Source organism: Lithobates pipiens, unplaced genomic scaffold, assembly GCF_037356315.1.
Source record: "Lithobates pipiens isolate NorthernLeopardFrog02 unplaced genomic scaffold, aLitPip1_a1.2 Scaffold_22, whole genome shotgun sequence".
Lineage (NCBI taxonomy): Eukaryota > Metazoa > Chordata > Amphibia > Anura > Ranidae > Lithobates > Lithobates pipiens.
In genome coordinates this window covers 13853752-13879345 of record NW_027507784.1, presented here as the reverse complement: position 1 = coordinate 13879345, position 25594 = coordinate 13853752, and the positions used below count along the sequence as shown (strand labels likewise).

General features: G+C 45.2%; 1 protein-coding gene across 1 annotated transcript in view; it reads right to left on the bottom strand.

Moving 5' to 3' along the window:
- Positions 1–5670: 5670 nt before the first annotated feature.
- Positions 5671–25594, bottom strand: part of LOC144000406 (uncharacterized) — a 114453-nt gene continuing 94529 nt past the window's right edge. Inside the window, exons 8-10 of the mRNA XM_077494221.1 lie at positions 12197–12268; positions 11996–12079; positions 5671–6000 (exon numbers count right to left, since the gene is read on the bottom strand). Of these exons, the coding sequence (XP_077350347.1) occupies positions 5941–6000; positions 11996–12079; positions 12197–12268 (216 nt within the window). The 3' untranslated portion in view covers positions 5671–5940. The remainder of the gene's footprint in view (positions 6001–11995; positions 12080–12196; positions 12269–25594) is intronic.

Genomic DNA, 25594 nt, shown 5'->3' with positions numbered 1-25594 from the left:
GCAATACGATTGGAGTGGTATACGCATTGGAATGCAGCTGTGGCCTTCAGTACATAGGCCGTACCAAGAGACCACTCAAGGTACGCATAAAAGAACACGTAAAGAACATACTGAAGGGATTCGACAAGCACAGCGTATCTAGGCATTTCGCGCTACACCACAAGAAAGACCCCTCCCAACTTAAATTCTGGGGAATCGAGCCCTATGTTAAACATTGGAGAGGGGGTCATAGAGTAAGAACCCTCAGCCAAATCGAGTCCAAATGGATTTTTACATTAGACACTTTCTCGCCAAAGGGACTTAACGTGGAATTTGACTTGAATTGTTTCATTAGCGACTTTTAACCTTTTTGCAAAACCTCTGTCAACTCCTCTTTACATATAATTTTTAGACCATTTTATATACATATATTTTATAGTCCATATACTAGATCCTTGGTGCACTATAACCACTCTTTCAGAATAGCCAAACACCATATACTCTGACTATCTGCATGCAATATGATCACCTGAGTCACCAAATCGCATTAGTCGCATGTTTATACGACACATTTATATATGGATGGGCTCACACATATGTATGCACCGTTTTATGGATTTTTGGTATTTGTGTTTAAAAATACTTGGAATATGTTTGAATATGTTTGAATAACCCCGCTCTAAACGTCATTTCCGGGAGTAATGGGGACGTTTTTTCCCCTCGTTTTTTTCGCTCTCCCCCTCTTTTCTCCTATTTTTAATATATTGTACCCGATATAATTTTTTTATACTGATTTTTTATACTAATGAATTTTAGATTATTCTAATTATTTTTAATTTTTAATTTTCTTGGATCTTGCTATATTAACTTTCCTCATCAGTAAGATCTTACCACTTATTATTCAAATTTATTTTACTATTGTCATTTTCCTCTCCATATGAATTAAATATATAATTAAATAGTAAATTTTAATATGTAAATTAATATATAATTAAATAGTAATCTTTTTAGATAGATTATTCCAGTATACTATTTTATACATCAGTTGGATATTTCCCCATTTTCCACTGCATATACAATTAACCATGAGTGCCCCGTTTTACAGAGTCCTAGACTTATTATTATGGTTATCATTATTCAATTTATTCAGATCTTCGTTAATTAGTTTTATTTTTAAACAGAGGATTAAGTATCTCCACCACAAGGCCATATAACTCACCTGGTTTGCATATTCTGATTAACTCCGCCTGCCTCTCCCTTCTCTACGAGTGAATATGCTGCTTAAGTCGGGCGGGGATATCCATATGCAAATCCGTCTGAGATACCTCCAAAAAAATGGCCACTTGTTTATTTCCGGCTAACAATACAACAAACCCGGTGTGACCACCAAAAAAATGGCCGTCCGCACACTTCCGGCGACCTGATACACCGCAAAATGGCCACCGGGATACTTCCGGGTCTTCCCCAAAATGGCCGCCAAATAAGCAATTAATGGCTCTATTTAAAGACACTTCCCTGAGCACTAGACATCCCCTGATGAAGTCACGTGACCGTGACGAACACTAGTCGGGACGCTACCGGAAGTGACGCAATCGAGCTCGAGGCTCGTTTATACACCATACAAAAACTCTGTCTGTTTGTGAGTACCAAAGCTGTTTTTATAAATAAATTTCAATACTGTTGAAAAATACTATACTATGGGGCTCCCTTCCTTTTTATCTGTTTAACCCCTTGCATAAAACCGCCGAGGTATACCACCAATTCCCCCCCCCCCACGCTGAAGTACCGCTGAGGGACCACTTACAGAGCCCTATACGGCACAGTAGGCAGGAGACGCCAGGACCCGGGGACACACGAATAGGACCTCGAGGGATAAGGACCACCAGGAACCCTGAGGATACATATACCATATGCTGTTACCTTACAGCTGTAAGGTAAGGGGACACCCATATTCTGATTACACAGGACCACGTGGGAGATATCCACCATCACCATTATTACTGTTTAAATCTCTACCTTATAGTGCACATATATTTTAAGCACCAGCACTGCAGGCGACTGTCTTGTTACATGCGATTTTGGGCTAATCGCCACTTGTTGCTGCACCAGCTGAATGGACAATTTTAACTAGGATTAGTGTTCCATTGTTGTTTTTTATATTTTTTATAGCTTCAAATACTGTGCACCTTTTTCCTTCTGTTTTGGATTATTCCCAGAGGGTTGTTTCCCTCTCACCAACACTTGGATCGTTTATGCGTTTTTGTTTTGATTCAACAATTTGATTTATTTTCTTTGATTGTATGATTCAATTTAGTGCACTGCACCGATATTTAAGTCTATGGTATAAAGACACCCGCACAGAGTCACTTTGCTTAACCCTCCCTTGGCTTTAACACCATATGCGATTTCTTTAGTCACAAGGCAAGCATTACTTACATCTTTTGCCTTATCTAGCTAATGATTACTTTTGTACACTGTTACACATATACTTTGACTTAGCAGATTCTCTTTTCAGATCTATTCATTGTTCAGCACTAGCACTTTGTATGCGTTTTTTGTCATTTTTAACAAATCGCATGGTGATTCACTTTATATATATTTTTTTTTTTTTTTTTTTTTTTTTTTTTTTTCGTCCACTATTTTATGTATAGTACTTTAGTCACTGAAACAAATACAGTAGTAGTTATTTTCACGGACCTTCTTTATATTCAGCACTGCCACTTTATGCAACTCTGCTACCTATAAAAATCGCATTGGGACCACCAGTCTTATTTATCATTAATTGTTTTTCTTATCCATTTGTCTACCACTCAAAATACTACTACGCATAGGAGTGAGGGTCCCTCACTATATATACATATATATATATTTTGTTTATTTTTTATATACATATATTGTCTTTTTTTTTTTTCTACGTTCCATTTATTACCTGTAGTGGAGACGATATTACATTTATCTTCTAATCTTTTGAGGACCTATTGAATATATTAAACCTGTTTTAACTAGATTCTTCACCATAGTACCGCGCACCACTACCTTTTTACCTTTTGTCTTCTCCAATTGGGGTTCAAGTACCCCATTTCAGTGTGTGCAGCCGTGCAACAATTAGATTACTCTTTGATTAGGCGCAGGAATATTCTCTTTTATACTTAGCCCTGGAAGATTTATCCCCCCTTCATGACTGGGCCATTTTTTTTTTGCGATACGGCACTGTTACTTTAACCTACAATGGCGCGGTCATGCGACTTTTTACCCAAATAAAATTGATGTCCTTTTTTTTCCCACGAATAGAGCTTTCTTTTGGGGGTATTTTATCACTTGCGCTAAAAAAAAAAAAAGTCCATAAATTAAACAAAAAAACTAAAAAATATATATTTTTTACTTTCTGCTATAAAACATACAATACATTTAAAAAATAAAAAATAAATAAAAAAAACAATATTTTTTACTTTTTGCTATAAAACATACAATACATAAAAAAAAAAAAAAAAAAAAAAAAAAAATCATATTTCTTTATCAATTTAGGCCAATATGTATTTTGGCAAAAAAAAATACCAATAAGTGTATATTGATTGCTGTGCGTAAAAGTTATAGCTTCTTCTGTATACTGGAATTTTTTTTTTTTATTAGTAATGGCAGCAATCAGCCGGGATTGGAAAATGTGGGGTCCCCCCCAAAATTTATACCAGACCCTTATCCGAGCATGCAGCCTGGCAGGTCAGGAAAGGGGGGGGGGGTGGATCAAGCACCCCCCTCCTGAACCATATCAGGCCATATGCCCTCAACATGGGGGGGTGGGTGCTCTGCCCACCCCACCCCCCGCCCCAAAGCACCTTCACTCCATGTTGATGGGAACAAGGGCCTCATCCCTACGGTTGTGGGGGTCTGTGGCTGGGGGGGGGGGCTTATCAGAATCTTTGGCTGTTCTTAAAGCCCACTCTGCTCTCCCAGCCTTTTTTGCGGCCGCCCAGCAGGGCTGTCCCTGGAGCCCACGGCCGCCCACTCACCCTCTTAGCAATGGCCCATTCAGTTCACGGCATGGCTAGGGGGAAGAGACTAGAGGTCAGCTGACTGGGGAGTATTGTGAAGTGGGAGGGGCTGGAGGAGAACCTACCTCCTGATTTCGGCATAGGTGATAGATACTGCTACCCCAAAGTCTGAGACACAGTGAAGCCGGAGACACAGTGAGTAACACTACCTGTGTTTAGAGTTGCCATGAAAAGTCCTCAGTTCTACTTTTGAAAATTCAATAAAAATCTTTATTGAGTGAAAAAAAGTGGAAGGGACTCGGAGAACGCTAAATGTCCATGAGTTAGGGGAGAAAATCACTTTTCTTGCCTTGATTGCTGGCAACCCACGCTATGAAAATAATTTTATGGTTGGGGTCCCCACAACTTGGTACTAGAGAGGTTGAGAACCACTGCTCTAGAGGAACCCTAGGAATCCCAATCAACCTCTAGAGGAACCCATAGCAACCTCTAGAGGAACCCCTAGCAACCTCTAGAGGAACCCTAGGAACCCCTAGCAACCTCAGGATAAAACCTAGCATTGGGGGCTCATCCATTAGGGGTGCGCCCCCCCCCCAATCCATGCGTCTGGCCCCTAATCTACATGTAGGACTCTGGATGCATGGATTCCAATTTTTTTTACTTTTTTTTTTAGAAGCACGTGATTAGAGCCTGAGTCTCTAATAGGCTTCAAAAGGGGTCGGTTCTGGGTGCAGAGCAATGCGCCCTAAGCCCACCCAGTTGTGGGACAATAGCAAATTAATGTGCGCTATTGTCTTCCAGCTTCTCCTCCCGGCCAATCAGGAAATTGGTCAACCCGATTGGCTGAGAGAAGAAGCAATCATATTGGCCGCCAAGGGAAAGAGGAGGGAAGCCACTGAGGATGAAGCCATGGAGGAGGAAGAGATGGGGTAAGTGCAGGGCTGGTGGGGGGATAGAAACCGACAGATGGACACCAACTGGGGGGGGGAGTGGCGAAAGGTGTCTTGTTTGCCACCCCACAAAATATACAGCACCAGCCGCCACGGAACCCCAGGAACCCCTAGAAACCTTGGGGGGTACCCTAGGAACCCCTAGCAACCTTGGGAGGTACCCTAGGAACTCCTAGCAACCTCTGGAGGACCTCTAGGGACCCATAGTAACCTCTGGAGGAACCCTAGGCTTCCATGGAACCCTGGTTAAGAAAGCCCTGGTATAGCTGGTCATCTTTATTTTTTTCTTACTATATATGCAAATCATGCATCTCTGTATATAGGGAAACGTTTGTCAGTAATATATACAGGGTTCAGTTAGAACCTACAGAGTGACTGAAACCGCAGTGCTGAGGAGTGACCAGCAAACGCAGATTGGGAAGCGCTCCTTATCTTTGAAATGCAGCACACAAAGATCCCTCCCTTTTAGATTGTAAGCTCTAACGAGCGCGGCCCTCCGATTCCTCCTGCATTGAATTGTATTGTGACTGTAATGTCTGCCCTCATGTTGGTCACATAAAATAAATTGTGTATATTAATAATAGTATTAAAATAACTCTTTACCTTCATTACATGGATACGTTGTTTTTTGTTTGTTTTTTATTTGTTTCTTTATTGGAGTTACTATTTTAGAGGCTATAAACCTATTTATTAAAGTGACACTTTCATGAAACGACAAGCGTCAAAGGAGCCTCCAAACATTTTGCAGCCAGCGTCGTGAATCGTGTCCTCGTTTATTGTAGACTTTCTTTTTTAATACTTCATTTTTACAAAATAATTGAAAATAAAAGTCAAAAACAAATTTTAGTTTGTAAACATTGAACATTAAAAACAGAACTATTTTTGTCAAACTTTATTAGTAAGTATTTGGTTACAAGGGTGGAAGTGAAGGTTGTTGGGGGTGACCTAAAAGGAGAAGGTTTCTTTTTTTATATCTTCAGTGTATCATGGCGTCCCCGGTGATCTGTCCGTTGGTGGTAAAATCATAGAGCCACCAGGGTGTATGGAGAACACAGGACTATCTGGACTAACAACTCCGATACCTAGAAAAAAGAACAACAGGAAGTCATCCAGAATTCATTTGGGTTCCTCCATGTGAGGAGCTTTCATATAAGCTAATTAAAGAGAACTGTTATTGAGACTAGGGTTGTCACCTTTTCTTCAAGCCAAGGGGAACTCTAATGTAAGGGAGTTTCTGCTCACCAAACCTACCCCTTACATCAGAGTTCCCAGGATTCCCCCTTAAATTAGGGTTCTCAAAGCCCCCCTACATCAGAGTTCCCAGCATTTCCCTTTAAATTAGGGTTCTCAAAGCCCCCCTTACATCAGAGTTCCCAGCATTTCCCCTTAACCGCTTCCCACCCGCCCTATAGCCGAATGACGGCCTTAGAGTGGGCGGCTTCCTTCGCCTGGCCATCCCTGGACGGCCTGGTGTTTACTTCCGCAATGCGCGCCGCCGGGGGCGCGCATCGCGGAAGTATTGTATTTGCCGTGTCTCCCGGAGACAGGCAAATACAGATCGCCGTGAACGGCCAATCAAAGCGGCCGTTCACAGCGCAATCGCAGCTGCCAATGGGAGATGATCTCATATGTAAACATATGAGATCATCTCCCATTGCCGTGTCTCTCCCTCCTCACACAGAGACAGCGCGTGAGGAGGGAGAGCGATCTATGTGTCAGCCCCAGTGCCAGTGTCAGCCCCAGTGCCATCTGTCAGTGCCAGTGCCATCTGTCAGCCCAGTGCCATCTGTCAGCCCAGTGCCATCTGCCAGTAGTGCCAGTGCCACCTGCCAGCGCCTGCCGTCAGCCCCAGTGCCGTCAGCGCCAGTGCCACCTGCCAGCGCCGCCTGCCAGCGCCAGTGCCGCCCGTCAGCCCCAGTGCCGTCCGTCAGCCCCAGTGCTGTCAGTGCCGTCAGCCCCAGTGCCGTCAGCCCCAGTGCCACCTGCAAGTGCCACCTGCCAGCACCAGTGCCACCTGCCAGTGCCATCCGTCAGCCCCAGTGCCATCTGTCAGTGCCAGTGCCATCTGTCAGCCCAGTGCCATCTGCCAGTAGTGCCAGTGCCACCTGCCAGCGCCTGCCGTCAGCCCCAGTGCCGTCAGCCCCAGTGCCGTCAGCGCCAGTGCCGCCCGTCAGCCCCAGTGCCGCCCGTCAGCCCCAGTGTCGTCCGTCAGCCCCAGTGCCGTCAGCCCCAGTGCCACCTGCCAGTGCCACCTGCCAGTGCCATCCGTCAGCCCCAGTGCCGTCAGCCCCAGTGCCACCTGCCAGTGCCACCTGCCAGCGCCAGTGCCATCCGTCAGCCCCAGTGCCAGTGCCACCTGCCAGTGCCACCTGCCACCACCAGTGCCACCAGTGCCAGTGCCGCCAGTGCCACTTGCTAGTGCCAAATGCCAGTGCCACCTGCCAGCGCCAGTGCCACCTGCCAGCGCCAGTGCCATCCGTCAGCCCCAGTGCCGCCAGCCCCAGTGCCACGTGCCAGTGCCACCTGCCAGCGCCAGTGCCACCTGCCAGCGCCATCCGTCAGCCCCAGTGCTGCCAGCCCCAGTGCCACCTGCCAGTGCCACCTGCCAACACCACCTGCCAGTGCCATCTGCCAGCCGCAGTGCCATCTGCCAGCCCCATTTGCCAGAGCAATTAGCCAGAGCAAATAGCCAGCACCATCTGCCAGTGCCAGCCCCAGCCCCATCTGCCAGCCCCATCTGCCAGCCCCATCTGTCAGCCCCATCTGCCTCCAGTGCCATCTGCCTCCAGTGCCATCTGTCAGTGCCACGTGTCGTCAGTGCCACGTGGGGTCACTTTGTGGGCATTTCCATTGTCCTGGTGCTCCAGGGCCTTCAAAACTGTAATAGGTGTTGAGAAATAAGATGTGTAATTTATGCTCCTAGAACGCCTGATGGTGCTATTTCAATATTGGGCCTCTGTATGTGGCCAGGCTGTGTAAAAGTCTCACACATTTGGTATCGTAATACTCAGAAGGAGTAGCAGAACGTATTTTGGGGTGTCATTTGTGGTATACACATGCCATGTGAGAGAAATAACCTATTACATTGAAAATTTTGTGAGGAAAAAAAAAAAAAATCTTCATTTTGCAAAGAATTGTGGGAAAAAGATGACAACATCAAAAACCTCACCATGCCTCTTACTAAATACCTTGGAATGTCTACTTTCAAAAAAGGGGTCATTTGGGGGGTATTTGTACTTTCCTGACTTGTTCGGGTCACAAGAAGCGAGATAGGCCACCAGTACATCAGATGTGATCAATTTTGTGCGATTCGCACCACAGATTGTAGACTCTCTAACTTTCACAAAGACCAAATAATATCCACTAATTTGGGTTATTTTTACCAAAGATATGTAGCAGTATAAATTGTGGCCAAAATTTATGGAAAAAAAAATTATAATTTGCAAAATTTTATCACAGAAACAAAGAAATATGCGTTTTTTTTCAAAATTTTTGGTCTTTTTTCATTTATAGCGCAAAAAATAAAAACCCAGGAGGTGATCAAATACCACCAAAAGAAAGCTCTATTTGTGGGAAAAAAAGGACACAAAAATCATTTGGGTACAGTGTTGCATGACTGAGTAATTGTCATTCAAATTGTGAGAGCACCAAAAGCTGAAAATTGGTCTGGTCAGGAAGGGTGTTTAAGTGCCCAGTAAGCAAGTGGTTAAATCAGGGCTCTCAAAGCATCAGCGTTCCCAGCATCCCCCCTTAAATTGGGGTTCTCAAAGCCCCCCTTACATCAGAGTTCCCAGCATTTCCCCTTAATTTAGGGTTCTCAAAGCCTCCCTTAAATCAGAGTTACCAGCATTTCCCTTTAAATTAGGGTTCACAAAGCCCCCTACATCAGAGTTCCCAGCATTTCCCTTTAAATTTGGATTCTCAAAGCCCTCCTTGATCAGAGTTCCCAGCATTTCCCCTTACATTAGGGTTCTCAAAGCTCTCTTCCATCAGAGTTCCCAGCATCCCCTCTTAAATTAGGGTTCTCAAAGCCCCCCTTACATCAGAGTTCCCAGCATTTCCCCTTAATTTAGGGTTCTCAAAGCCCCCCTTACATCAGAGTTCCCAGCATTTCCCCTTAAATTAGGGCTCTCAAAGCATCAGAGTTCCCAGCATCCCCCCTTAAATTGGGGTTCTCAAAGCCCCCCTTACATCAGAGTTCCCAGCATTCCCACTTAAATTAGGGTTCTCAAAGCCTCCCTTAAATCAGAGTTCCCAGCATTTCCCCTTAAATTAGGGCTCTCAAAGCATCAGAGTTCCCAGCATCCCCCCCTTAAATTAGGGTTCTCAAAGCCCCCTTACATCAGAGTTCCCAGCATCCCCACTTAAATTAGGGTTCTCAAAGCCTCCCTTAAATCAGAGTTCCCAGCATTTCCCCTTAAATTAGGGCTCTCAACGCATCAGAGTTCCCAACATCCCCCCTTAAATTGGGGTTCTCAAAGCCCCCTTACATCAGAGTTCCCAGCATCCCCCCTTAAATTGGGGTTCTCAAAGCCCCCCTTACATTAGAGTTCCCAGCATTTCCCCTTAATTTAGGGTTCTCAAAGCCTCCCTTAAATCAGAGTTCCCAGCATTTCCCCTTAAATTAGGGCTCTCAAAGCATCAGAGTTCCCAGCATCCCCCCTTAAATTGGGGTTCTCAAAGCCCCCTTACATCAGAGTTCCCAGCATTCCCCCTTAAACTGGGATTCTCAAAGCCCCCTTACATCAGAGTTCCCAGTATTCCCCCTTAAATTAGGGCTCTCAAAGCATCAGAGTTCCCAGCATCCTCCCTTAAATTAGGGTTCTCAAAGCCCCCCTTACATCAGAGTTCCCAGGATTCCCCCTTAAATTAGGGTTCTCAAAGCCCCCCTTACATCAGAGTTCCCAGGATTCCCCCCTAAATTAGGGTTCTCAAAGCCCCGCTACATCCGAGTCCCAGGGCACCCCTTACATCTGAGTCCAACTTACCTTAGTGTACTCACTCAAGAAGAGGCAGGAGATAGAAGGGAGGGAAGGGGGGGGACTTCAGTCACAGACAGTGGATGGGGAGCTCACTCACCCGAGGATGGAGGCCCAAGCCTAGACACCTTTCATTCACAATGTATGTGCTGGTTGCTGAGCTTCAAACTTCCATCCCAAAAAACCCTTTCCTAAGGCATAGAATGACGGGAATCGGTGTGTGGGTGGGCGGACAGAGGGGTAAGGGAGGGAGGGGGAGAAGCAGATCAAGCCCTCTCTCCTCTCCTGTCTGTGTATGGGGGTGGGGCCCGTGTGCACACCTATGCACTCAGCGGTTGTGGTACTCGGTTACTCGGGGAGCCACAGTCCATTCTAAATATTGTGTCCGGGTTTCAGGTGGTCTGAAACCCGGACACACGATTGCAAAGCCGAACACACAAATTCAAAACCTGGACTGTCTGGGTGAATCCCCAACGGGTGGCAGCTCTGAGACAAGGCTGAAGGCTGCCATTGGTGCTCATATTTCCACTTATGGACATTTATTTATTTTTGTACATTTTATTCAAAAGAATTGTACTCATTGTACTGTACTTTAACATTCAGACCCAAATCCCATTGAGAATCTGTGGCAAGACTTGAAAATTGCTGTTCACAGACGCTCTCCATGCAATCTGACAGAGCTTGAGATATTTTACAAAGAAGAAGAATGGGCAGAAATGTCCTCTCTAGATGTGCAAAGCTGGTAGAGAAATCCCCAAAAAGACTTGTAGAGAAAGGGGGTTCTACAAAGTATTGACTCCGGGGGGCGCCATACAAATGCCCCTCCCCCCACACCTTTCACATATTTATTTGTAAAAAATGTTGAAAACCATTTATCATTTTCCTTTTACTTCACAGTTACGTGCCACTTTGTGTTGGTCTATCACATTAAATCCCAATAAAATACATTTATTGGTTTTTTTTTTTATATGTTATACATTTAAGCTTTGCGTAAACTGTTGGCGCTATATAAATCTTGTATAATAATGGAAAAATTCAAGGGGTATGAATACTTTTTCAAGGCACTGTATACCTGATAGGTAAGTACGGCCACCCTCCATCCAGGGGCATACCGCAAGCATTTGGCACTAGGGGCAGATCTGGCACCCCCTCTACACCCCCACCAGGCACCCACCCCCCCATCTGGGAATAAGCTAAGTAATATACCGTTGTGCCCACACTTACCACAGTGGTGCATGTTTGCAGGACAAGAAGCAGTGGTGTGATGCGCTTTGTGACGGTGGAACCAGGATGTAAACGTTTCTGGGGGGGGGGGTTCCCTGGGGTGGAAAGCATGAAGAAAAGCGTGGTTTTGCAATGTGGAACGCACGCCAACCACAGGGACCAGGCAATGGTGCCAGAAACGCGTTCCAGCAGGGCACTTCCTGCTGCCGTATGCGACATTTCCCCTCCTCGGGCTGACGCCATCTTTGTGGAGACCGCTACCAGAGGTCAAAGCTTCCTATGCTCGAAAAGGAAAGCAGAACTGCTGAATAAGCGGCACCCGTCTGATACCCCGAAGCGGTGCCGGCCTGACACACCCCCCCCCCCCAACCTGGGGAGGACCACTCCCAGTTGGTACCCCACTGCCTCCATTACACCGGAGCTACCACAATATGGCAAGTTCAAAAGCCTGCTCGGTATACTGGAGTAGTTCTTGACCATAAGGTTCCTGATGGTCCCTACCATTGCTTCCAGGTCCTGTTTTTCATATCCTGACTCCTACTATGGCTACCTCTCTCGGTTGTCCTCTGTTTTCTGTAACATGACTCTGTCTGTCCACTACCTTCCCCAGCTTGTGATTGGATCCCATATATCTTCTGCTAGCACTGGACGCTGTCATATCAGACTCTGTTTGCCGGATACTTGTTCAACCTTCTGTCAGTACCATGACCTCTACTCTGACCTTGTGACTATTTGATGACCTCCTGCCCTGATCCTCGTCCGTTTATAAATGTCTCCCATCAGCTGTGGCCAATGGGGCAAATCCCAACCCTTTCACCCTTTACATTGGATTGATAGGAAACTGATAAAGCGCAACACAACCCTGTTGACTCACGTTGGTGGTATCACGCATCTCCCAACCTTTCCAAAAGGTGTACAGCACCAGACCATAACCCATCATCTCCAAGACCGATTGATTCTAAATGAAATGAAAGTAAACACAGTTAAATTTAAATAAGATATGGAACAAAGGAAAAATAATATTACGGTTGAACACAAATTTGGAACAGGCGCGATTGATTAGGAATTTACTTACCAAATGGGATTGGCGCCTATTATTACGAAGGAGGCCTAAACTGGCTGGAAGCCAAAGGGCAGGAAGGACAGCCTAGAGAAACAAAAACAAGGACAAAACATTATAATACAAATCATTTTATTTTACAGTGTATATATACAGTGCCTTGCGAATGTATTCGGCCCCCTTGAACTTTTCAACCTTTTGCCACATTTCAGGCTTCAAACATAAAGATATAAAATTTTATTTTTTTGTGAAGAATCACCAACAAGTGGGACACAATTGTGAAGTGGAACGAAATCTATTGGATATTTTCAACTTTTTTAGCAAATAAAAAACTAAAAAGTGGTGCGTGCAAAATTATTCGGCCCCTTTACTTTCAGTGCAGCAAACTCACTCCAGAAGTTCAGCGAGGATCTCTGAATGATCCAATGTTGTCCTAAATGACTGATGGTGATAAATAGAATCCACCTGTGTGTAATCAAGTCTTTTATGAAGACCAAGGAACACACCAGGCAGGTCCGTAATACTGTTGTGGAGAAGTTTAAAGAAAGCCATTTCTCAAAGATATCCATAAAAAGTCTCGTCTAAAGTTTGCCACAAGCCACCTGGGAGACACACCAAACATGTGGAAGAAGGTGCTCTGGTCAGATGAAACCAAAATCCAACTTTTTGCCCACAATGCAAAACGATATGTTTGGCGTAAAAGCAACACAGCTCATCACCCTCAACACACCATCCCCACTGTCACACATGGTGGTGGCAGCATCATGGTTTGGGCCTGCTTTTCTTCAGCAGGGACAGGGAAGATGGTTAAAATTGAGGGGAAGATGGATGCAGCCAAATACAGGACCATTCTGGATGAAAACCTGTTGGAGTCTGCAAAAGACCTGAAACTGGGACGGAGATTTAGACAAGACAATGATCCCAAACATACAGCAAAATCTACAAAGGAATGGTTCATAAATAAACGTATCCAGGTGTTAGAATGGCCAAGTCAAAGTCCAGACCTGAATCCAATCGAGAATCTGTGGAAAGAGTTGAAAACTGCTGTTCACAAACGATCTCCATCCAACCTCACTGAGCTCGAGCTGTTTTGCAAGGAAGAATGGGCAAGAATTTCAGTCTCTCGATGTGCAAAACTGATAGAGACACCCCAAGCGACTTGCAGCTGTAATTGCAGCAAAAGGTGGCTCTACAAAGTATTAACGCAAGGGGGCCGAAACACGCCCCACTTTTCATTTTTTTATTAGTTAAAAAAGTTTAAAATATCCAATAGATTTGATTCCACTTCACAATTGTGTCCCACTTGTTGGTGATTCTTCACACATTTATAAAAGAAGAGAGCAACGAGCGGGACTTTGCGTGAGGCACGCGGGAGCAGAATAGATGTAAGTCTGTGGATCTAATGTACACCTATGGGAGGCTCTCCATGTCTGTACATCTGTATATATTAATTTTATTTCTATTTCATATTTTTTATTTTTTATTTTTTATTTCTTTTTCCTTTTTTTTCCCTCTATACAATGGTTGTCTACTTTTGTTTTATCTATAGGCTACCACTACGGTGTTGCTCCTGATGAGTGGCTATAAGGTCACGAAACGCGTAGAGCTTTCAACTGCCGTTTTGTGTATACAATTGTCACCAAAGCATGAACGTTCCATTTTGATTCTTGTCCTTTTAAGTTTATGGTTTTTCTCTAAATGACGCTTTAATGTGTCATGTATTTATATATAATCTGTGCTTATTGAATACTCAGCTCTTCACATGTCTACTACTAAGTCCATGCTGGAATGTGTATACATTGATGAAATAGAAAATACTAATTTATGATTGTGCAATAACATGTAAATATATGATTGCTTGTACTCATTAAAAACTTGTTTTTTACCAAATTTGATGCTTTCTGCTCCCGCGTGCCTCACGCAAAGTCCCGCTCGTTGCTCTCTTCTTTTTTAAATACTAAATCGGGATGGAGGAGGGGATATGAACGGCCCCTACTACCTCATTTAAAGTCCCAAACAATTCCCTTTCTTCTTTTTGTTTAACTTCACAAATTTATGTTTGAAGCCTGAAATGTGGCAAAAGGTTGAAAAGTTCAAGGGGGCCGAATACTTTCGCAAGGCACTGTATGTGATTATTTTGACGTTAAATACCGTTATTATGGCACCAGATAGCTGCCATAACCCCGGTATTTATTTATTTTTTTCAAGCTGTGGGATGATTCTGGATCTGATAAAAATGGTCCCGGCTGCGGATCACTTTCATAGGCTGCCTTCCCGCCGCTTCCGGGTCATCTCCGGACTTACCGGACCTGTCGGTTAGCCCGCAGCCGATCCGCTCCATTTTGCACCTGGGCAGGAAGCCGAGTGAGGGCAAGATGGCCCCCGCCCACCCCGGCTCTATGCCCTTGGAGGACCGGAAGCGACATCCGCCTTTCTGGCCTTAAAGGGATGATTTATTTTTTTGGTTCTAATGCCGCGTACACACGATCAAATTGTCCGGCGTACTTAGTCCGCCGAAAAGCATTTCACCGGACAATACGATCGTGTGTGGGCTTCAGTGGACTTTTCCAGCGTAAAGTCCGGCGGACTTAGAAATTAGTTTTGCACTCCAATCTTTCCGCCAGACTTGGGTTTCAGCGGACTACATACGTTCGTCGGTATGCTAGTCCGGCGGACTAAGAATGACGCATGCTCAGAAGCAAGTACGAAAGGGAAGCTATTGGCTACTGGCTATTGCACTTCCTTTTTCTAGTCCCGTCGTACGTGCTGTACGTCATCGCGCTAGCAAACGCCGGACTTTCTGTGTGTCCGTGTGTGGCCAAGTCCGTTCGGTAGAAAGTCCGCCAGACTATCCGCCGGATTGTTTGCCGGACTAAGTACGCCGGACAATTCGATCGTGTGTACGCGGCATTAGTGTCACTGTGAGATCTGAGGTCTTTTTGACCCCACAATAGAGAGATCTGGGGGTCCAAATCTCTCCAAAAAGAGGACCTGTCGCAGCCCATGCTATCATTCCTGTGATAGCAATAAAGTTGATAAAACAAAAGTAGAGGTACAATGTAAATAATTAAATAAATAAACCAAAAAATTAAAACAAAGTTTAAAGCACCCTGTACCCCCCCCCCCCACGCTTAAGTGCAAATACGAACACGCAAGTAGGTCTCGCGCATAAATGCAAACAGTAATGACACCATACATGTAAGGGAATCGCCCCGAGCATCAGAGCGAGAGCAATAATTCTAGCACCAGACCTCCTGTTTAACTCTAAACTTGTAACTGGTAAAAGGCTTTAAAGGGTCGCCCATAGACATTTTTAGGTACCACACTTTGGGGGCCATTTCACAGGAGAACGTGTGACATGTTAGGTATCTATTTACACTTTATAACATCATATTTTGTGTTCACAAAAAATCATTAAAGTTTATTTTTTTCCTAAAAATTTGCGTTTAAAAAAAATTCTTGTGAAATAAAACATTTCAACAAAAAAACATTTTATCCTCCAGGGTCTCTGCTTAAAAAAATATAATAAAATATAAATAAAATATAAAACAAAAAATATAGATGTTTGGAGGTTCTAAGCCATTTTCTAGCAAAACAAATGCTGATTTTTTTTTTAACATGTATGACAGAAATGTCATAGTCACATAGTTAGTCAGGTTGAAAAAAGAAAAAGACACACGTCCATCAAGTTCAACCAAAGAAAAAAAAAGCAATACAAAAAATATAAAAGAAATGTCAGAATTGGCCCAGACTGGAAGTGGTTAATAGAACGACGACGTGATGCACCAAAGAGTTACATGTATTGTGTGTAGACGTGCAAAAGGAAAAAAAATTGTTTAGTTTTGTTTCGTTTTAATTTGTTAATTAATTAATTTCGTTTAGTTATATTCGTTAAATTTGTTTTTGGATTTCGTTTTGTTTTCTACTGAATTCGAAAAATCGGTCGCATTCGAAAATATTTCAACCAAATTCAAAAATATTTCTACCGGATTGGAAATTATTTCAACCGCATTGGAAACTATTTCAACTGGATTCGAAAATATTTTGCGACCCGACTTTAGGGCCATGTATCTCGGGGTCACTTGGTGCTAGAAACCCCAAATGCACCTACAAGTAAGACTTAATATAGGCTTACCTGTAGGTAAAAGTGGTTGTATGGGGTGTACAGGGTGTATAATAACCACTTTAAAGTGATTGTGAAGTTTTTTTTTTTTGTTTTTTTTTTGTTTTTGTTTGGGCTGAAACAGCAATGGGCACCATTGGCTCCCTCTGCTGTCAATTAAAGTCAGTGAGCCAATGAGGAGAGAGAGGGGGCGGGGCTGAGCAATGGCTCTGTGTCTGAATGGACAAACAGAGCAGCGCCTTGGATCAGGTGCCCCCATTGCATGCTGCTAGGTGTGGGGGCACTCGGCAGGAGGGAGGGGCTAGGAGCATCAGTAAGGAACCTGAGAAGAGGAGGATCTGGGCTGTGTTTGTTATTTTTAGGCAAAAAAAAAAGACTATAGCCGAATGATGGGTACAGGGCGGACCTACTTTACCAGGAGTATGTCAATAGACGTCCTTCTGTGCCCGAGTGGCCTGCACGCCCCCTGCAGGGCACGAACGGCACGCTGTGTGATCAGCAAGTCTATGAGACTCGGCTGATCACCGATCGGAGTAAGGGCTCGATCCCGACCCCTTACCACGTGATCAGCTGTCAGGCAATGACAGCTGATCATGTGATATAATGGAGCCGGTAATCGGCTATTATTCCTCCTCGTGCTGAAAGCACGAGGAGACAAAAAAAAAGCCGATCACCGGCGGCCGTGATCGGGACATCAGTCCCGATCACGGCCAGCTCTGCCAGTGCCCACCTGCGCCCTGCCAGTGCCCACCTGCCCCCTCATAACTATAAATAATAAAAATTAGTGCCCCCCGTCAGTGCCACACAGCAGTGCCCATAGTGCCACCCAGCAGTGCCCACAGTGCCACCCAGCAGTGCCCACAGTGCCACCCAGCAGTGCCCACAATCTGCCTCAACAAAGGTGCTGCACCCCAGTGCCACATATCCATGCCCATCAGTGTCATCTACCAGTGCCCATCAGTGCCGCCCATCAGTGCCCAGCAGTGCCACCTATCAGAGCCACCTATCAGTGCCACCTATCAGTGCCCATCAGTCCCATCTATCAGTGGTACCTATCAGTGCCCATCCGTGCCGCCCATCCGTGCCACCCATCTGTGCCACCCATCCGTGCCATCTTATCTGTGCCCATCTTTGCCCATCAGTGCCGCCTTATCTGTGCCCACCAGTGCAGCCTATCAGTGCCCACCAATGCAGCCTATCACTGCCCACCAATGCAGCCCATCAGTGCCCACCAGTGCAGCCTATCAGTGCCGCCTCATCAGCGCACTTCAATGAAAGAGAAAAATGACCTGTTTGCAAAATTTTATAACAAACTATTAAACATGATTTTTTATTTTTGCATCTTTTTTTGTTTGTTTAGCAAAAAATAAAACTCCGAGCTGTAATTAAATACCACCAAAAGAAAGCTCTATTTGTGGGAAAAAAATGATAAAAATGTCATTTGGATACAGTGTTGTATGCCCGCGCAATTGTCATTCAAAGTGCATCAGCGCTGAAAGCTGAAAATTGGTCTGGGCAGGAGGGGGGTTTAAGTGCCCAGTAAGCAAGTGGTTAATAGACACGCTAACCCCATGGAGCAAGCAGACCCCTTGGCTCCTCTGGTATTTTAAAACCCGCGATTTCTTCAATTGTTACTATTACTTCTTTCCGATATATTTTTATTTTAGGACACGTCCACCAGATATGAAACATGGATCCGATTTCTGCGCATCCCCTCCAGCATAGGTTAGAGGCCTCTCTTTGAAACTGACGTCATCTATCAGGGGTTATGTACCATCGTGCTAAAAACACTTATAATTCATTTCCAGCGAACTGCAATCCGGTGATATCGCGTGCGTCATCCTTAGTATTTTATGAACCTCGGCCTCCGTGCCTCCTGTCCCCATCTCTTCATCCCATTTTTTAACCACTTAAGCCCCCGGACCAATTTGCAGCCAAAGGACCAGGACCCTTTTTTTACGATTCGGCACTGCGTCGCTTTAACTGACAATTGCGCGGTCGCGCAACGTGGCTCCCAAACAAAATTGGCGTCCTTTTTTTTCCCACAAATAGAGCTTTCTTTTGGTGGTATTCGATCACCTCTGCGGTTTTTATTTTTTTGCGCTATAAACAAAAATAGAGCGACAATTTTGAAAAAAATTCAATATTTTTTACTTTTTGCTATAATAAATATCCCCAAAATATATATATAAAAAAAAACATTTTTTTCCCTCAGTTTAGGCCGATACGTATTCTTCTACATATTTTTGGTAAAAAAAATCGCAATTAGCGATAGTTTTATGGCATTTTTATTAATATATATTTTTTTTTTTACTAGTAATGGCGGCGATCAGCGATTTTTATTGTGGCTGCGACATTATGGCGGACACATCGGACATTTTTGACACATTTTTGGGACCATTGTCATTTATACAGCAATCAGTGCTATTTAAATGCACTGATTCCTGTGTAAATTACACTGGCAGTGAAGGAGTTAACCACTAGGGGGCAGTGTAGTGTTATGTATAACGTTATGTGTTTTTTTATTGTAGGGGGGTGTGGCCTGGCATGTGACGTCACTGATCGTCTTTCCCTATAAAAGGGAAGAGACGATCGGTGACAGCCACAGTAGGAAGCACGGGGAGAGGTTTGTTTACACAGAGCTCTCCTCGTTCTTCAGCTCTGTGACCCGATCGCAGGACACCTGCGGCGATCGGGCCCGATGGTCCCGCGGCCACGGACCTCAGGACCGAGTTGGGAGCGTGCCGCTGGCGGCACGCTCCCGACCCATGGCTGGGCACTTAAAGTGGTTGTAAACCCTTACAAACCACTTTGACCTACAGGTAAGCCTAGGTTAAGGCTTGCCTGTAGGTCCAAGCAATATCTCCTAAACTTATATGGTTTAGGAGATATTTGCCCGAAAACGGGCACCGCTGTCTACGGCGCATGCGTCGTAGTCAGCGGCACGCAGGCGCACTGAGCGCGGCATTTCCAAGAATGGAGCTGCCGCGCGTGTCGACTCCCGTGCGAATGATAGCGGCGGAGCAGCGAGACCTCACCAACAGGATGGATGCGGCGGACTATTGGGGACAGCGGCAACTTTGCTGGCTCCTGTGTCAGGTAAGTGACACATAATGGATTACTATGCTATGCGATGCGATGCGATGCGATGCGATGCATAGTAGTCCATTATGCTTTACCTTTGCAGGGAATGAAAGAGGAAGTAAACTCATCAGGGTTTACTTCCTCTTTAAAGAGCAACGTACAGGTACGTGATTGTGCCCAGCTGTGCCAATTCTCCGACGTATGAGGCGGTCGTTAAGTGGTTAATAAATGACGGGGGGCTCCAGTATTTTTAATCCGTTCAAAATTTTATAAATCCTCGCAATCCCTCTCCTACCGTCAGTCGCCAAGCACAGCCGCTCTAATGGAAGCAAGCAGTCTTCCGACCTGATCAGCTGGGGGAGGGACTCCACAAAGTGCTTAGACTGTGCGTACCTCCACCAATTTATATCTAAAACCTCTTTTTTATTAGTTAGTTCCTGTAAGGTGCATATTTTATCGTTACTTATAATGTCTTTTAATTGTGCATCTTTTTTTTTTAATCCACCTACCAAAAGACCTTTCTTTCCCGGTAGCAAAATATCGAGTGTCGCATAGTGGTATCAATGGGGAATTATATTATATTAAATATTCTATTATATTATATACACTTTTCCCTTTTGTGTTCCCTATCCCAGGCGGAGATAACAAAGCGGGAATTTTAAAGTTATACTCACTACCGCAATTTTAAACATCTCGTTTGTAAGTAGTTTTAATCTATTTTCTGCAATAAAACAATGTTTTAAACAATATCACGCTATGGATGTGCCTCTTCTTCACTTTATATAAACGTGGCACATTGCACTCACGGAGGAACGAGGGATCCCTATCTCTTACATCTGAAGGAAACCAGAGAGCGACACAATAGCTAATATTGTGAAGGTGGATCCACCCCGGATGGGGTCTTTTTTCCGGTGAGAGCATAATAATATAACACACCAGTAGCCACCGAATGCGAAGAACACAACAGGAAACCATCACCTCCCCCCTTCACTTACGGAAGATTCCGTCACTCACTAGAGACTTGTTTCACTACGTTTAGTGTTCACTATTCACTTGCATTTTTGCACATTTTTATTTCTATTTTTATTTGCATTTTTACTTGCTTCACCATTTTTTCGTATATATATTTTTTCATTATTGCATTTAAATTTTATTGTATTCAGGTTTTATGGTATTTCCATGTTCTCTGTAAAAAAACAGTCTTTCTTTCATCTTATATAGCATCACAATTGGACTAAATATTAGATTGTGCCACCACTGTGATATTCACTTTTATTTTATTTATTCTAATTTCACTTTCATACATTAATAGCACACTCACGGTCATTTCACTAATTATCACATCCAGTCCTTTTTTCCATTTTTTCTATTTTTCATTATTGTAAGGCACATATGGATCTATTTGCACTTGCACCTTATTGATATAGAGATAAGTATTTCATAATATGGTCACAAGATTTTCTGACTTTTATTTTATGATTTTCTGGGGTTTTGGGTTTTATTAGCCAGCACGCTGAGAAATATATGCAATACGTGTCTTTGTGCCAAAATAACCAGCACGCTGAGAATTATATGTGCTCCCACCCATGTGATGCTCACTAACAAAACATAGCACATTTATGTCCACACTTTATTTGCCAGCATACTGAGAATTATATACAATAGAGTCCTCACACAGAGGTCCGTAACTGGTATTACCGGTATAGCGCCACATCTATTACCTCTCCTTGTTTTAGCATCTTTCCAACCACTCAGGTGGAAATTAATAGAGGCTGCTCTTACCCTAACATATTTATTCATTTTCATTTTTATTCACTTTTTATTTATCCTCAATTCTAAGGTTCCATAGCGCAACCTGTACTCCACCCAATCAACCTTCTATATGCTTGATAGGCTGCTCCAGCAGAAACGTGCAGTTAACATCTACCTGTATGAACTCTGCGGCAGAAACGGTTCTGGGCAGCTGGGGTATTTTTCACCGCGCCAGTGGCTGCTCATGCGCGACGCATGCAGACTTCTGCGCCCATTTGAGGAGATCACCAAACTGGTCAGTCGCAGCCATGGCGCCATCAGTGACATGGTTCCTTATGCCTTCTTTATGGAGCGTGCATTGCGTCGTGTCATTGATCAGGCTGTGGAGGAGCAGGAGCGGGAAGATGAGGAAGTCACAATGCTGGATGAATTCCCAGGGGGGGCTACTCTATCTGAGACAAGTCAACAACAGGAGTCTGAAGAGGAGTCAGAGGAGGATGGTGCTGGGGCAGATGAGAAGGAGCAAGAAGAGCGTGCTTTAAACCTTTCTGGGATCCCTGTTGTGCGTGGATGGGGAGAGGAGAATGAAGAGGACGACATTATCCTGGATGATGAGCAGGAGCCAGGCCACCACACCGCTTCCACTTTAGTGCAAATGGGGGCCTTCATGCTCCAGTGTTTTAATAGGGACCCCCGTATAAAAAGCATAAGGGTCAAGGACCAGTACTGGGTGGCAACGTACTTGGACCCCCGGTACAAACACAAAATGGCGGAAATGTTACCGCCGTCGCAGAGGGCTGTCAGAATGCAGCACTTCCAGGCCTTGCTTCGAGAAATGCTGCATTCTGCTTTTGCGTGCGCTGGCAGAGGAGCAATTCCCACTCCCAGAGAAGGAGTTGCGGGTACCAATCCAACTGTGCCTGCAAGAAGAGGCCGGTTTGAAGATGTGTTGGTGACTTCGGATATGAGTTCATTCTTTCAGCCGACCCATCGACAGGTGTCATCCGGATCCAGCATCAGGGAACGCCTAGACGGTCAGGTGTCCGACTACATCGGGTTAACGGCCGATGTGGACGCTCTGAGGAGTGATGAACCCCTGGACTACTGGGTGGGCAGGCTTGACCTCTGGCCAGAGCTTGCCCAATTTGCAATGGAACTGTTGGCTTGCCCCTCATCCAGTGTCCTGTCCGAAAGGACGTTCAGCGCAGCAGGGGGGATCGTGACAGATAAGCGTACTCGCCTAGCTCACGACAGTGTTAACTACTTCACATTTCTAAAAATGAATGAGGCATGGATCTCGGAGGAATTCAACACATGTGACCAGTAGACCATGTATGTGTCTATAAACAATTTTTTTAATCAAGCACACAGACCTTCTTTCTTCATTTGGCTCACTTCCTTGTCCAAAAAAAGCACACCGTACTATATGCCCCTACCCTCCTCTTTGAAGAGGTTGAGCGGTGTCATATTTCTACTGGGGCTGCTTATTATGAGGGGCTCACACCATCCCTGTGCTATGCTGACATCCTCCTGGGGCTGCTTATTATGAGGGGCTCACACCATCCCTGTGCTGTGCTGACTTACTCCTGGGGCTGTTTATTATGAGGGGCTCACACCATCCCTTTGCTGTGCTGACTTACTCCTGGGGCTGCTTATTATGAGGGGCTCACACCATCCCTGTGCTGTGCTGACTTCCTCCTGGGGCTGCTTATTATGAGGGGCTCACACCATCCCTGTGCTGTGCTGACTTACTCCTGGGGCTGCTTATTATGAGGGGCTCACACCATCCCTGTGCTGTTCTGTCTTACTCCTGGGGCTGCTTATTATGAGGGGCTCCCACCATCCCTGTGCTGTGCTGACTTACTCCTGGGGCTGCTTATTATGAGGGGCTCCCACCATCCCTGTGCTGTGCTGACTTACTCCTGGGGCTGCTTATTATGAGGGGCTCACACCATCCCTGTGCTGTGCTGACTTACTCCTGGGGCTGCTTATTATGAGGGGCTCACACCATCCCTGTGCTTTGCTGACATCCTCCTGGGGCTGCTTATTATGTGGGGCTCACACCATCCCTGTCCTGTGGTGACTTACTCCTGGGGCTGCTTATTATGAGGGGCTCCCACCATCCCTGTGCTGTGCTGACTTACTCCTGGGGCTGCTTATTATGAGGGGCTCCCACCATCCCTGTGCTGTGCTGACTTACTCCTGGGGCTGCTTATTATGAGGGGCTCCCACCATCTCTGTGCTATGCTGACTTCCTCCTGGGGCTGCTTACGGTGCAGGTGTCAGTGTTGTATATCACGGTGCTGATGTCAGTGCTCTCTGTCACGGTGCTGCTGTCAGTGCTGTATATCACGGTGCTGGTGTGAGTGCTTTATGTCACGCTGCTGATGTCAGTGCTCTCTATCACGGTGCTGGTGTCAGATCACTCTATCACGGTGCAGGTGTCATTGCTGTATGTCACGCTGCTGGTGATCATCTCCTGCACCCTCTTCTTTGCCTACCCTGACCTTCCGTCTCCTCCATTGCCTTCATGCGCTCCACAGTCCTGAATTGTCAGAACAATTTCCCATATAAAAAAAGAATGCTTGTAGTTGTTGATCCCAGATTCACCTCATACATGTGTTATGTCATTGGCCATGTGGTGGGACTATGTTTGCACAGCTAGTAATTATCTTGTGGCTGCAAATTTGACCTGTAGGTTTGCGAAGTTCGCCTCCCATTGAAGTCAATGGGGCCCGCCGCGAACGTTATGGTTCGCGAACTATCGTCCGCGTTCGCGAAACATCCAGTCGGAAGTTCGTCCATCACTACTGGAGAGGTGGGCTAGCTATAATCTAAGGATTTTTAGACCAAAAGGATGTCGGTAAGGGACATTTCAGAGACAGATGTAAAAAAAAACCCACAGATTTTTACATACTTTCCCTGGTTTTACTGAGGCTGGCAACCCTGATAGGGCCCCCTAGTGGCACGGGGCCGAGTGGCCCAATGGTCAGTCCGCCCCTGGCTCTATATGTGGGGAAAAAAGGACGTAAATTTTGTTCGGGTGTAGCGTCGCATGACCGCACAATTGTCAGTTAAAGCGACGCAGTGCCGAATCGCAAAATAAGTGCTCTGGTCAGGAAGGAGATAAAATCTTCCGGGGCTGAAGCGGTTAAAAATAGGGTAATATAATTTTTGTTTATTTTCTCGTCCAGTAACTAGTTTTCCACTAAAGCCTAAAACATGCAAAAATGTACAAAAAGGGCAGTAAAATTGCTAAAAAAATAAATAAATAAACACGACACTGAGTTCAAGTGTAAATGACGACTTGCACTATACTAAGAGAACAGAATCAATTCCTCAATAAATCAACAACATTATATTAAAAGCCATAAAAAAAAAAAACACGAAAAACAAGGTTTATAGAACATTTCTCAGATTTTCCTGTGGTATACGCCTAACTGTGAGTCTTTATAAAACCATCCTCCTCCTCCCTCTCCTCCCCCCCTCTTCCTCTTCCTCCTCCTCTTCCTCCTCTTGAAGTTAGTTTCACATTCACTGGAACCTTGTTCTTTCTCTATCAGGAGGAGACGGAACCCCAACATACAGTAAGGGCAGAGATTCTGCAAAGGGGGTAAATGAGGGGGGAGGGGAGGGGGTTAGATATGAGAACTGACAAGAGAGAGCAGAGACACAGGCGGGGGAGTCTGGGAGAAAATAATAGATACATTGTTATACATAAGATCAGTGGCGTAACTAGAACCTTCAGGGCCCCGATGCAGGAAACCACGGCGGGCCCCTCCCCCCCCGACTTCCGGACAGGGCTCTTTTCTCCGAGCCCGATGGTGGAACACCAGGGCCCAGTCCCAAGTGGGTGGCCGCATATAAAGGAACCGATTTAAAAAACATCAATTACAGTCACTGTGCCCATCAAACGCCACCACTGTACCATCTAATGCCACCACTGTACCATCAAATGTCACTACTGTGCCCATCAAACTCTGCCGCTGTGCCCATCAAATGCCACCGCTGTGCCCATCAAATGCCACCACTGTGCCCATCAAATGCTGTTGATGTGCCCATCAAATGCTGCCACTGTGAATCCCCACCACCCGCTCACTGTCTGCCCGCCACTTACCCTGTCTTGGTGGGGCAGCGGGTAACGGCCATGAGCGGGGTCCTCCATGCAGCTACTGCCATCCTCATCTCCCGTCCTCTCCTCCTGATGGGCGTCCAATAGCTGTGTCTATCGTTTCAGCCAATCGGGTGATGGGTAAAAGACCCGCACACCTGATTGGTGGAGAGGCGGTTTAGTGTTAGGAAAGTGAATATTAATTCACTTTTCTAACACACCTGGGTAGACTGTGAGCGTCAAGCATGGTGCTCACAGTTCACCTATTTTAGCCCATGGCTCTAATCAGGTGCTGTAAAACCACCCCCCCCCCACGCCGCTGTAATTCAGGCACCCCAAAAGG